Raw genomic sequence first — 13,969 nt, forward strand, 5'->3', positions numbered from 1 at the left:
GTCTGGAAAGCATTATTGATACTCATGGAATGAGCTCTCATTGATCTGTCAGAACGCGATACCTTTTGCAACACAGAACACCTATGTTGCTGACTTGGTACATGTGAAAGACTTTTTGCCCAATGCTCTTTTTAGAAGGTCTTTCAGAGTAGCACAGATGTAGCTGAACAGGTAAAGATGGTAATCCAGGCACAATTACAGAAAAACAGTTACCAGCTGCAGTCTCCCTATAGAGTAAAATAGGCAGATAGAGCCCGGTTCACGCAGAAGGCAGCAGTAACACCTGTCAAAAAGGTTATAAGATATTCATTGCATAAATATGAAGTCAAAATTGAAACAAGCCAGGTAATCAGTTCTAATCACAAGTTTAATAGAAAGCAGAACATTACACACAGTTTGCAAAAAGATGCAACTAAGATTCCAGCAGTTTGACAGACTGCTTTAAAGACAGGAGAAACCAGTCATTCTTCAGTACGAAGAAAAACTTAAGAAAAATTTCTACTAGTTAACCCTATTTTCAGTCTGCCAGAAAATCTGTTTATTAAACTGCAGGAAAACAGCAGACATCTTAAGTTTCCTTTTGATTTGCTATGAAATCATAGGTCAAGAGTTCCTTTCAACTTGAACTTCTTTGCAGACCGCTCACTTGCTCGAAGCTGGAACTTGCTTCCATAGATGTAGGAAATGAATCCATCAGTCTCCAAGCTAAATACGTTGTTAATTTTGGGAACAACTGTAAATGCAGAAGAAATTAGCAAGAAGTGGGCTAATTAAAGCCCCTACTCTGAATAAATACTGATGCACCAGGGAATACTATTCGCATGCAGGCTTCAGGTCTGTAACATTTCAAGTTTTCATACTGCAGTACGAGAAATACAACCTAAGCCTGTACATTTAAACTGCTAGAACTTAGTCCTCTTTCACAAGCATGCATTAAGTGTTGCAGAGAACAATCTACAGTGAAGCAGGTGAACAAGCCATGTGCATAATCATGTTGGAAATCACTGGAAGTGTGTTTTTTTTTTAACTACTTCTAAAATACATTTTTGGTACACTATTGGACTCTTATATGGTAGACAGAAGACATTAGCTTCTGCCACTAGGCAAAGATTATATAAGAATTACATAAGCAGTGGTAAAGAACATTGTGTGCTTGTACATTTGCTCAGAAGTATATTAACATTTGATAGATTTTTAGTTACTCATATTATAACAAACACTGAAAAACATTTTGCATACCTTTTAATTTGTTGTCTTTAGTAATAATTTTGAAGACATGTTTAAATTCCTGTAGAATTATTCCTGTTATCCCAACGTAAGATGGGCACTTGGATTTTGTGACTGAAAGAACAAGAGTATGCACGTATTAGAGTAAATTCAGGTGCAGTTTGCTTGCTGTTCCATTGTTGCCTCATGATTTTAGAAGCTTGTTTTAGTAGTCTGAAGTAATGCAATTATAGTCATAACTGGTAGATTTGTAGTTAATCTTTGCAATAAAAGCAGTTGAAAAATTAAGTAGTGCTGGCAAATGGATAAAGACTCCAACACAATCATAGTTGTGTTATTCTAGAGTTGATACCAAAAGGAATTCAGTGAGCACCTGAAACAAAGGAGAGTAACAAATTTCAGATAACTTTGTAGAATAAAGCAAACAATACCTGTAACAACAGCTCCATGGAGGTCAGCTTTTAGCAGTTTGCTTTGAACCATCTGTGGTTGCCTTAAAGAAAAATACACGGAAAAGTGTGTTTATAAAGCGTGACTGTGACTACTGAAATAATGGTCAAAGAAATAGAAATAGTATATAATCCTTATTGAATAATTGACACAAGTTTATCCAGTTGCTACTTGAAGTATCTTAAAACTGGTGGTGGTTAGATCAGTAAATATCTCAACTTACGCATCTGGTTTAAGTCCATAACATAGGTCTCTGATATATTGCTTCCAGAGTTCATGTAGTGGTAGAAAGAGTTCGTATCTGCAGTTAGAAGGCAAACATTATACAAGAACTTAGTTAAAAAAAAAAAACAAACAAAAAACAAAAAAAACACGTTGCTTACTAAAACCATCTATAGAGTTAACACTAACAAATCCAAATGTTGTCATCTGTGCTGATCACTTGGTAAACCAGTCCAAGTGACAAGTTTGTTTGTTTTTTATAAAAAAGCTGAATAGGCTCCTATGAAGCCCAAAGGGGGTGGGGGTAGGGAATGTGTTTCAGAACATTCTGCTCCTCTCCCTCCCCCTCACTTCATTTTAGGAGCAGCACAGGCCTTACTCAGCATGCACTGGGCCAAGGAACGCAGTGCAAAATGGAGGTTCTCTGCTTACAGCCAGTCTGGAGATTAGAACTGAAGTCACAGGTGGTTGTGTTTAGGAAGGGGAATTGCTCAGCGCTGAGTTAATCACACGGGCAGCCGGGTACCAGCCGCGCCGTGGCAGTGCCGCACAGGGCGCCTTCTGGGGCCGGCCCACCGCACAGGGGCGCAGGCTCACGCACCTCTGCTGCTCGGGCTCGATTTCAAACAGGCGCAGCTCCCGCCTCTGCTTGGCCGTGAAGGTTTTTGTTTTCCTCCTCTTCGGCTTTTTCCTCCTCCTGCAGCGGTGCTCCAGAACCACGGCCTTCCGCGTCAGCACGTCCCGGATGGCTTCGTCCTTCTTCTTGGGCATGCTGCGCTTCAGGAAGGCGCTCACAAACGCTCTGGCCTCCTCTGACCCTTGGGGCTAAAAGTGTTTTAAAAACACTCTAAAACAGCCGTTATAATTAAATAAGAGCCAGGATGCCGGCGGGCAGTCCGCCGAGCTGCGGGCGCCAGGGCAGCAGCGATGGTCAGACACGGTCGGGGTAAACGGGAGCAGTACCTGCAGGCGCAGCTCCTTCGCCGCCTCTTGGGGCAGCCCGTCATACAGCGCACCTGCGGGCAGAGAGCGGCGTCAGCCCCCTCCATCCTCCCCATCCTCCTCCTCCCCCCGCCGCACTCACCCTCCATCGCTGTGCTCCGGCGCAGGCGGTGACGCGTGCGCGCTACGGGGGCGGGGAGCTTGAGCGTGGCTGCGTCCTCCTCCCCTCCCCCGCCGGTCCGGTAGGGGGCGCTGCAGGCGAGGCAGCCGCTAGAGCTGGTGGGTGGCGCTCTATCAATCGGACGCCCCGCTTCCCAACGACGCCCTGCGTCCTGCGGAGTCACTGAGCGCAGCTCCCGCGACGAGCCGTGCAGCAGCAGCAGCCCTGGGGCTGAGCCCGGCCGGCCCTGGAGCTGCCTGCACGTCAGCGCCTACAGTGGTGTGCTGCCTGCTGCTAGCTAGGTCTGTGCACCGCACCTGCGTTGTAGTGTAAGGATACACATCTGTGTGCACGTAGCACCTCCTGCTAGAGGGGTTTGCCTCTCGTGGGTTGCTGCACCTCTTGGGACAGAACGCAGCCTGCTCTCCGTGCAGCACAGAGGTGCTCTGGAAGCAGCGCCGCCAATTCACCAGCCTGGCCAGCCAAATCCCAGCTCACGCTAAAATAAAGGAGGCGTTTGTATTCCTGTCACGGGGTGGGCATCAGCCAACACGTAATCGAGTGCTGCCTGGGGAAGGAGACTTAGAGCTGCTCAGACAGAATGGAGGAAATGTGGCCATTTTGTTGAGTGCCGCTATGGAGCTCAAAGGTACTAAAGTGGTACGTAACAAGGAACAGAATTGCAGATAAGTGCATGTATTTGGAGAGAAGAAAAGGCCAGTCTCTTCAGATTAATAAGTGTGAGGACAGCTTGGTGTAACAGTCAGAAAGATCAACACGATGGAAAGGTGATATAAGAGGTGTAATTATAAGGGGACTAACATGATAGAAAGGTGTTACAAGGGAAGGAATAAGGACTACTCACCTGCCTCTGAAGATCAAAGCTCACGGGGGAAAGCATCACCAAGGAGAGATCTCCACCTAGAGATCTTTCCTTTGAGGCAGTCAGCCCTAAAATGAGGTCTAAGAGAGGTGCAGCCAGGCTCCACCCTGAAGCTGAATTGCCTTCACCTGTGCTCCTGGGGCTGACCGAGTCCTTTCCATAGGTGCTCAGTTGGTGGTTCAGGCCATGGCTCAACAGTTACCATGCATTGTGTATGAAAGGTCTCCTGGCAGTGAAGGATATTGCCACAGCAAGCAGGTCCCTTGGTTTTACAAAGCAGGGACTCCTTGAGTTGTCATTGCTATTTAAGAAAAGATCAGTTTTCATGAATGGAGTACCAGGATGAACACTATGGGTCTTCAGGGCCGTATGAGTGCTCCTTGGCTGGATTTATGCTGCAGTTTCTAAGGCACTTAAGGGATTAATAGTCAAATCAGTGTTGGCGATGCCGCTGTAGTAAATCCAATGATCCAGGCTAAACAGGTGCCTGGGGAAGCTAGTCTCTTCCAACAGCTTTACATCTTCATTTCCCAATCTATCTTCAGAGACGTCTGAGGAAGCCGGGTCAGCTTGTTAGCGTGTCCCAGGGAAAGGGCTCTGAGCCAGGAGTGGGGCTCAATCAAATAAACATGAAAAAGAGCAGGAGGAGAAAGTAGAATACGTGGAAACAGATTTTATAGATCAGTAAGAAAGAGAAGGCTCAGAGAAATTAGGGAAAGTGAGTAAAATGGGAATATAGAATAAAATCAAAGCAGAAATGTCTAAGCAGAAGTGCAAATAATTATAATGCGTGTTTCTGAATGTACACTGTTACCTGCTCCACCTCTCTTAGTGTCATAGGCCTTTGAAGCTTTTTACTTTTTCAAGCAAATCAGCATGAAAGCATGATACAAGTTTATGGTTATATAAACCCCTAATATATATTATTTATTCCACTTCACAATGGAATGTTGGCATTTCTTATTCCATTAAGTCTGTGTATGGCCTTATTTATTGCGTTTTAAGTCTGTCTGTGTATATGTAAAAACCCAACAGTGAACCATCATACGTGTGTACAGCAGGGGGCCGTGTTGCTTCGGCTGTGGGTGTGTTGAATTACAGTGGGTGATGGCAGAGACACGTGCAGGCTAAGGCAGGTAACAGCAATGTCCTGGGGGAATTTCCAGTGGGCACAGAAAGCTACAGGTGAGGTGCAGAGCATCCAGCTGCAGTAAATGAAGGTGTTTGTATGACATAAGAATAGAAGATCAGAGTGTTGTTTGTTGTTCAAGAGTAATTGTGAGCTGAAGCTAGAGATGAAGATGTGTAGAAGGTGACTGGGCTGTAATCACGGACATGCTTTTCTTGATTACAGCTGATACAAGAAATAGATACTGTAATTCTCCAGGAAAAGCGACTCAGCAAGCATTTGAGTTCTTAAGGTCAATGTAATTTATTCCTCTTGGGCCAAATTGTATGAGTCAAATTTGGTTCCGCTGGACAGGTGTACTGGTGAAAATAATTGCCGCTGTAAACCCTCCAATCTGATTTCCCTTATCCAAATACCAAGTTGTTAATACATTTCCCAGCTCCTACCCATTCTGCTGGCTGTGCTGAAGCAGTGTACAGCCAGCCTAATTCCCGTCTGCTTCTCAGCCCCTTTTCCACATCCCCCTTTCAGTCCAGCCAGCTGGGAGCACAGATCAGACCATGCCAGCACTCCCAGGGCTCTGGCTGACTGTAACACGGCTGGCTTCCTTGTGGGTGCTGGGCTGCTTGGCCATGGTGTCCTGCCTGTGCTGTCACTGCTGTCCAGAGAGCCTGGGCTTGTGTGCGGAGTTGGGAAGGCAAGCGATAATCTCAGAATATGTTCAGAACTTTAAATGATTTAAAAGCTGGATTTTAAGCGAAGAAAGAAGCCAGCTGTTGGGACGAGCAGCTGGCTAGGCTGTGTAACGCCGCTCCTCGCCAGAGGGCAGCCCAGCACCGAGATTGGGGTGCCCACAGAGAGACACGGGTGCCAGCCTGCTGCAGTGCTGCCTCTTGTGAACAGTCCAGGCCTGCTCCTACATGGGGCAGAACCCAGCTCTTTCAAGTGTTGAGAGTTAATAATTGTTTTGTCCTTGGAGAAAATGTGGCTGTTTGCAGCTTCTTGTAGTGTACAGACCTCAAGTTCTCACGTACACCGGCCTCTTACATCACAGTAAAATTATCTATGGAAGGAGGCTTTGGGGGAATTAATTACTCTAAGGAAATGTTTTTTTTTAAACGCCTTTATCTTTTCTATATCAAAATAATAAGCCATACCCTTCTTAAAAAATGAGAGCCTAGAACACCTGGTGGTAACTCCTGCAGAAGTGTGAAGTGCCTCGCGGGATGCTGAAAACAACGCTTGGTCCCAAAAACAGTAACGAGGAGTCAGAAGCTGAGCTGCTGGCAGCTGACGTTGGGCTTCCCTGTGTGCTGAGCTCACGGCTGGCACAGGCACGGCAGTGTGACAGACACTGCTGCTCCGCCCCAACAGCTTGTATTTCTAATTAATAGCAGCGTTCTGCACCCATGTGTTAAGCCGTGGCAGTCTGTCTTGGGGTTGCTATTTTTGCTGTCTTTAATTTTTGAGTCTTAAATCTTGTGTAATATTTTATTTTTAAACATGGCAAATACTGGCTTGTATTGTGGTAGGGATGCGTCACACAAAATGAGTATTAAGTAAAAATGATAAAGTAATAGAGGTCACTGGAGCTATAGCAGATTGAATTGCTTTATGATGTATTTCATTCGGTTTTGGTCAAACTACATTAAATTAACATGATTAAAATTTGAGGTATAAAAATGAAAAGGTTTGAGGCTCAAAAACATCCATTACGTTGGATTTTTCATCAAAGAGAAGTTTATACCTTTTTCTCTAGGAAATGGTTGTCAAATTCTGCAGGTCTGCATGATACGGTGTGGTTGTGTTGATTGTGCACTTTCCCAATGGTAAGTGCTGGCCGAAGATGCATTACATCATCCTGTGCATCACTCTGTAGGGCACAGGAACCTGCTGTGCAGTGTTGGGAGAGCATTCCCTGGCTGAAGGCAGCTGTGCTCTCAGGGTGAGGACAGCCCCTGCCCCATTGGCCGGCCTGCAGCTTGGGGATCTGGGCTGAAATCCCAGGAAATTTGAAAAGATTCATTAGTTAGAGACAAATTTCTCATCTTTGCTCTGTAATGAAGCATCGCTAGCTGGCAAGGCCCTGTTCCTGCCAGACTCTTTGAAAGTAAAACAATTAGGCTGTCAGGACTGACATTATTTTTAATAAAATGAGTCAGCTTGCACTGTCCTTGTCGAAGAGATGCATTTCCAAGTCCACACTAATAAAGGTGTCAAGTGCCAAGGCAGCCGGTATCTTTAGGTCCCGCAGGTTTGAACATGCCTGTCACAATTCCCCGGGGTGCACTGAGTCCTGCCCGCCTTGTGTGTGTGTCCCTGGAACTGGGGCTGAACAAGATTCGTGGAAAGGCACTGCCCCCACAGAGCAGCTTCTGAAGAGCCTTGCAGCAATGGTGCAGCTGGCTGACCTATCACGTCATGGCCCCCAGCACCCGGGCTGTGTGCTGAGCTGCTGGCAGAGAGGGAGGGTGGCAGCTCACAGCAAGCCTTGCTGTCAGGGGAGTGCTTACAGGGCACAGTCAATTACCAGGGATAGCTGTAACAGCAGTGCCTATACTGGGAACTCGTGTAGGCTGGGGTTATTTCGGTGTTGCTTGTAAATATATTAACTTTTTAAGACCAATTATAAAGGTGTCAGTGGCAGTGGAACCACTGGCCCAGAACATGGTGGAGGAATTCAGGCAGATCCCCCTCAGTGGAGTGCAGCTATGGCACTGATCTACATGCTTGGGTGTCAAAACTGTATTTCCACGTTTGTGTACAAGGAAAAAAGGAAAGGAAACACATCAAAGGAGCTGATGGGTTTGCTTTCTGCTGTGGGCACGCTCGTTAGTAAGGGTGCTCAGGGCAGGCAGCTGCCAGGACCCACGGGATGGCTTTCATCTCCCTGTGTGCAATCTGATTTCCTCTGAAGTGAAGGTGTGTGCCAGGCACTGAGGGGGTTAATGCTGCTGTGCTGCTTTGATAATTGAACAGACCAAAAACGCTTGTTTGAGTTCAGTGCTTCAGTAAGAACCTTTCCTTTAAAAAAAGCGCAACACAAAACCCCGCAGCCTCATACAACAGAGAATACTTTGTCCATCTCTTTGGGAGAAATCTGATAAACCAGGGTGAGAGGCAGGTGTCCAAGGAGATAAAAGTAATAACTGTGGCCATGGTTCTAGAGAGAGCTAGCCTGTCAGGCGTTTAATTAAATGAAGTTCCTGCTCAGGAAATGCTGGAAGCTAATAGATATACGGCAATTCATTCGCCTTAGCAATATATGTTAATTTTAGCATGAGGTGAATTTATATATTTTGCAGTGGGGAAGACCTGGGGGGCAGGCTTTCATCCTGCCAGTAGTGGGATTTTTCAGGAGGTAGAGACTACTGAGCACTTTGTACTTCCTAAAAACAGAACGGGGGTGAGAATGGCTGAGAGAATGGTTTTGGTTTAGCCTCTGAACAGAATTGACTAATGACAGACTCATAACCGAGCTGACCCATGTTTGCTGTTGCCATGGGTCAGTGAGCACAGAGCCCTGGCTAACAAACACCTTGAGCCAAGTCTCTTCTGCATTAGTTTAGCTTAAAAGGATTTTTCTCTGTGTTACATTAGTGTGAAATTAGGACTGCTGCAATGGCATGTGGCACCTAAGGTCAAAGATGCTTTGGTAGAGGCACAGAGGAGATGCAGTGCAGGAGTAAGGATTCTATGATTCTGTGACTCTATTCTATGACTGCCTTGTATGTAAAACCGCTCCTGCAATCTGAATTTGGGGTGGGTTGTTGCTGGAAGTAACGATGAAGTCTCTGTTCGGGTCCCAGCAGCTCTGGCACTGCAGCGCTTGCTGCTGAGCTGCCCCCTGGTTTGTGGCAGTGTGTTGTGGAGCGGTTCTTTGGGGTGTGTGGGGCCTCGGACAGCCAGGTCCTTCTTGATGCTTCCAGGTGTGGTACCAAGGGCACCACTACAGTTGTTTCAACTTGGAAACACACTGCAGCACAGCAGGCTGCTTTCTGAAAACAGAATCCTCTGATCTGTGAAATTATCAGCAGTGAGACTGCAGAACAGAACACAGATATTAGTTTATTTTCTTCTGTTTTGTTTGTTTGTTTGTTTGTTTTTGTGGAAGAATACTCCCTTGCTCTTCAGCATGATTACAGCACATTTAGCAACAGTTCTTTTTGAATTTCAGACCTATTTTGGAACAGTCATAAGCAAGACGTGTTTCTTTTCAGAGCCCAATGCAGTCAGTCCAAGGGTAAAGTTTATTTAACAAAAAGCATCTTTCCAGTTGAATGCACATTGTGAAATTACAGGTCCATTTAAAGCAAAAGAAAAACAGTGGCAGGTTAGGGTCAGGAAGGAGGATAATGACATCTGCTGCAAAGAGTGTTTGACAACTGCCTTCAAAATTTTAAGTTTCTATCAGACATTTTTCCTTTCTCTGTATAGTTATGCAAAAGAATAAAACTGAAAGAAATGTATGGATGCTGAAAGCAAGCTTGAGGCTTGTTCAGGCACACAAATTCCAAGTGGAGACATTATAAATGATGTTTCAAATGCCAGCGGATTGCAGAGCTGTGGGCTCTTTCCTCATGTCATGGATGGGGTCAGGTTTGTGCCCCCTGCCCAGGCGTGGCTGCAGGGCAGTGCCCAGCATGGGAGCCGTCCCCATGGGGTGCCCTGTCTGTGCCAGCCTCACGTTGCAGCCTGTCCTGATCCCACAGAAGTCAGCTCCATCCTTTTGGCTCCATACTGCAGCTGTCAAAATGCACTTTTTTTTTTTTTTTTCTTTCTAAATGGGAAAAAGGATTGCTACCAGCTTTTTGTAATAATACCTGAAATGTACTTTGCTCTTGCCACCCTTGCAAATGCAACTGCTTTCTACTTTGTCTTCCAGGTTCTGTGCTTCTGCCCTTGCTCTGTGGGAACCCTGACTGCACTAGCACAATGAAGGAAGGTGAGCTAGAAAAAAAGCCCTCTCTAGAGCCTGGGGAATTACCTGTGGCCTGTTGAGATTATCAAAGAGACCTATAGAGATTTTAAGATACTTTGGGGCATTGCTTCAGTGTATCTCTGTCTTGACACTACTGAATCCTGCTGAGCCCTGAAAACCTATTTGAAGGAGAAAGTGCTTATGGTTGTTCTTTTCTTGTAAGTTAACAACAATAATGATACAGTTGTTTCACCTATTCTTTCCTTGTCTTTCATGTAACAATTCCAAGCTCCAGAGCTGGCCCCCTTTTTGCTGGCCACACGGTTAGGGTTGGTTCTGGGGATACAAAAGGGGAACATTTAAGTTGCAAGTGAAGATACATTGCCTGAAAATGACAGCTAAAGTGTGCTTCAGCTTGGTAGCACCCTGAAATGTTTGTACTATGAACACAGGCAGCCAACAAACAAACCAGTTTGAGCCTCTTTTTCTCCCTGAGCATTGGAGGAGCTGGTTCTGCCCACCTCCAGCACACTTCAGGCCCAGCACAGCACTCACTGCAGCTCCACTTCAGGTCCTGGTGCTGCCAAGGGCTGAGGGCTCACAACTGGCTGAGCTTCACACATGGCACCATGATTTACTAAACCGCTAAGATATTAGGTCAGCATTGTAAATCATTTTAATTATTTCACTAAACAGGTTGAGGAGATAGATCAATAGAAAATATAGCATTGAGGCTCAGAATGCTGCACATTCATTATGGGAATGTAATTATATTAACTGATTTAGGATCTAATAATAACTGAAAATAACAATTTAATGGATGCTTTCCAATCCTACACTTTGAAAGCAGGATACAGCTGTACACAATCTACACATTCTAATCTCAGTCAACTATACATAGCAATTTTTTGACTCTCAGAGAAACATCAGTCAAGTGCAAGTAACTGGGAAAATTGTAGCATCCCATATATTACATTATAATAAAATAGAAAAGAAACATTCAACAGCATTTTTATATACTGGCAGGGTCACATGAACCAGTCACATGAAAAATAAGAAGATGCATCGCAATATAATAAAGTAGAGATCTTGCACATTGGGAGCTATTTTCCACTTGCAATTACCATTGCCATGAGACTACTTTGTGCTGCTGGGCTTAAGAGGTATGTACTTCTCTCAAGATGTTGGGTTTGGTCTGAGGCAGCTGAATAAAAAATATACTGTGTATATATATGAAATATTTATGGAAAGAACCTAATCTCTCCTGAGCAGCGATAGTCAGGTGCTACCATTCATTAGTCAGGGTCAGCATTTCTCTGTTACAGTTATTACTGTGGCTACACTGAATTTCGTTCACTATGTCCTGGTTTTTTGTTAATGTGTGCACAGGAGTCACCTGTGCTGTTTAAAGTATTTTCTTTTGAAATAAGCTGTGCATTGTGGCTATTTAATACCTTAACGGCCATTGACTGAGTATACTGAACCAAGCAGGCACGACTTGGGCAGAATTTAAGCTGCGGTCAGATAGCGCACCTGTGTTACCTGCTCTTTTGAAAGCCTGCAGCCTGCAGATAGGCAGTTGTCACATCAGCTATCTGCACTCTGTTTTGCAGGGAGAGGTAAGCTTTTCTTTAAGCCCTCAGGCTAGATAGCATTGAATTATGTACTTTATCACACCCCAGTTAGGTAGATGCATGGGAAAAATCATTTTCAGTGAGTTTATTTGGGAAAAGACCTTATTTTGCTATTTGGCTCAGCATATGAAGGAAAAAACCTGCAGTTTTCTCCTGACTTAGAGGAGCTTGTTTTAGAGCGGAGTGAAAGTTTGAGCCATGGGCAAATTGTGCTGCTCCTGCTTATTCAGCTGTCTCCTTGATCTAAGCTTCATCTGGCTGTTTTGGGAACATAGGTTGCTCAAATCAAAATAAATGGCTTTGGCATGACCGCAGAACTGACGTTAATGCATTCCCTGCACAGGCTGTCAGCTGTCTCCTACTTCAGTGATCCTGCAGCAGGTGAGGTTCAGTGTCCGCAGGTAAAAGCTCCGTGCAGCCTCCCACATCACATCCCCTCCTCCCTTACTGTTTTGTAGTTGCATTCCCAGCTGTAAACAGATCAGACAGAGATTTTTCCCAGGCTCCATAAATGCCAGCAGCAACAGAAGCTCTGGATAAAGGGAAATGTGCTGTGTGGAACACATGGTGTTTTCATGGCTGAACACTGAGCAGTCCTTTGTCTGGTGCTGCTCCAAGAAATGGCAGTGGTAAGGTTTGAATTATCCCTGGGTAATGACCGTAAACTTAGTTGACTTTCCCGTGCACATCTATGACTGCACTGACAAATGCTTCCTGAACCCAGCAAAGCTCCAGGTATTTGCTTCTGAGATTATTTGTTCTAGCGAAATACTTTAGTCTAGAGTAAGTAGCATAACACCTATCTAGTTTCAAACTAACTCCTGGGTTAATAAAAGGATTTTATGTTCTTGAAAAATATTGAATTTTTTTTTAACTTTAGACTTTGTTCACTGTAGCAACTTGAATCCAATTTCATTGGATAAGTCTTGCTGTTAAATCACATTGCAGTTCAGATTTTGACAGGTGCATACCGTGTGTTTCTGAACTCCTATTTGTTTTTAGTTGAGCTCCCACAGTTCTGGATGCAAAGGTTAGGCTTTGTTCTTCATCTCTCTACGTGCTGAAGAAACTGCAAGGTAGCCAAACCAACAAACTCACAACTGGATCAGAGCACCAGTACATACTTAATTTTGTGTTTTTTCTGCCTTGTCAAACCCTGCTTACTTCCCTGGGGACTGAAATGCCAGTATTATTAATTATAAAGGAGTCATACAAAAGAATTCACTAAATAAGGAGTTTCACTGCTGACTTCAGTAGGAATTTAAGCTAGTTAGATTAACTAGTGTTTCTTTAATCAGCTTGTACATTTTCATTGTTGCATTTGACAGTTTGTCTTGCAGCCTTTCGTGACTTTTCCTCAAGGCAGTGGGCATCACTGACAGGCACAGTTCAATCTAGACCTTCACTCAGTATTATTCCTTGGCCTGACTGAGATGTAAATGTACACCCTATGTCCTTACCCAAAGATTTTTCAGCACTCCCAAGCAAGTGCAGCTCCCCAGCTGACACGCTGCTCAGCATAGCTGGGGCAAGGCAAGCTGATTAGGTGCTTCCAGCTTTCCAGAGCTCAGGGCAATGTATGTTCACATGTGATAAAATAAAAGCATGGGTTGTTTCAACAACATCCCAGTTCCTGTTGGGAGTCACAAAACTGCTCAGCTTAAGTACAGAAAGCAGGCTTTAAATTCCTCAGGCAGTTGAAGGTGCCTTTGAGATCTAATACAGGTGACTTTTCCTTGTGTTTCTGTTACCTTTGCTGGCTCCAGGCTGGGGAGGAGCTCTCCTCCCAAAACAGCGTGGGAGACTGAGAGGCTCCTGGGATGCACCAGGCACAGCTCTGGGAACCTGGCAGTTCAGGCCTACCACTATCCTTTAGTGCAGAGGGGATTTGGGTAAGCTGAGAAGAAAAACTGAATCCTTACTTATCACACTGGTGATGCTCTAGAGAACCCAGAGGACTCATTCTCCCAGTACAACTCTTAGTGTCTTCTCTAGTTTCTCAGAGCAATGACTGCCAAAGGCTGCCTTGTGCCATGGGAGGCCACACATCCCAAGACATAACTGAGGTATTGCACCCTTGGTGTTCATTTCTAGGTGCGAGCAACCCACCATGCTGCTCTTCTGGGGAGGGGGAATGAAACAAACCCCCCTTCTTCTTTCACACTCTGACAGTGTAGAAGCTCCCGTGGGGCCAATGACATTTTTAGATCTGCAAAGAGCAGCTGATTAATGACACACTGACACATTCAGTCACACAGATCACTTCTGACAACTCTGGAAGCACTGAAATGCAGCTGTCCTGGACAAGTAAATAAATTACATGTTAAGGGGAGGCTCTGACATGGAAATTCAGAGCTAAATCTTATGTCTATGGTAGACTTAACATCTTTGAGTTATTTAT

The 13,969-nt window shown here is 44.9% G+C and overlaps 1 protein-coding gene across 1 annotated transcript; it reads right to left on the bottom strand.

Moving 5' to 3' along the window:
* Positions 1 to 596: 596 nt before the first annotated feature.
* POP4 (POP4 homolog, ribonuclease P/MRP subunit) lies at positions 597 to 2,990 on the bottom strand (the record flags this gene model as incomplete). The annotated part of the gene is made up of 7 exons (XM_079541311.1): positions 597 to 733; positions 1,240 to 1,341; positions 1,659 to 1,720; positions 1,901 to 1,978; positions 2,501 to 2,724; positions 2,863 to 2,915; positions 2,984 to 2,990. The coding sequence occupies 7 exons, from the start codon at positions 2,988 to 2,990 to the stop codon at positions 597 to 599; spliced, it is 663 nt and encodes a 220-aa protein (XP_079397437.1).
* Positions 2,991 to 13,969: the final 10,979 nt, after the last annotated feature.

The sequence above is a fragment of the Tetrao urogallus genome (genome assembly GCF_951394365.1).
Source record: "Tetrao urogallus genome assembly, chromosome: 12".
NCBI lineage: Eukaryota > Metazoa > Chordata > Aves > Galliformes > Phasianidae > Tetrao > Tetrao urogallus.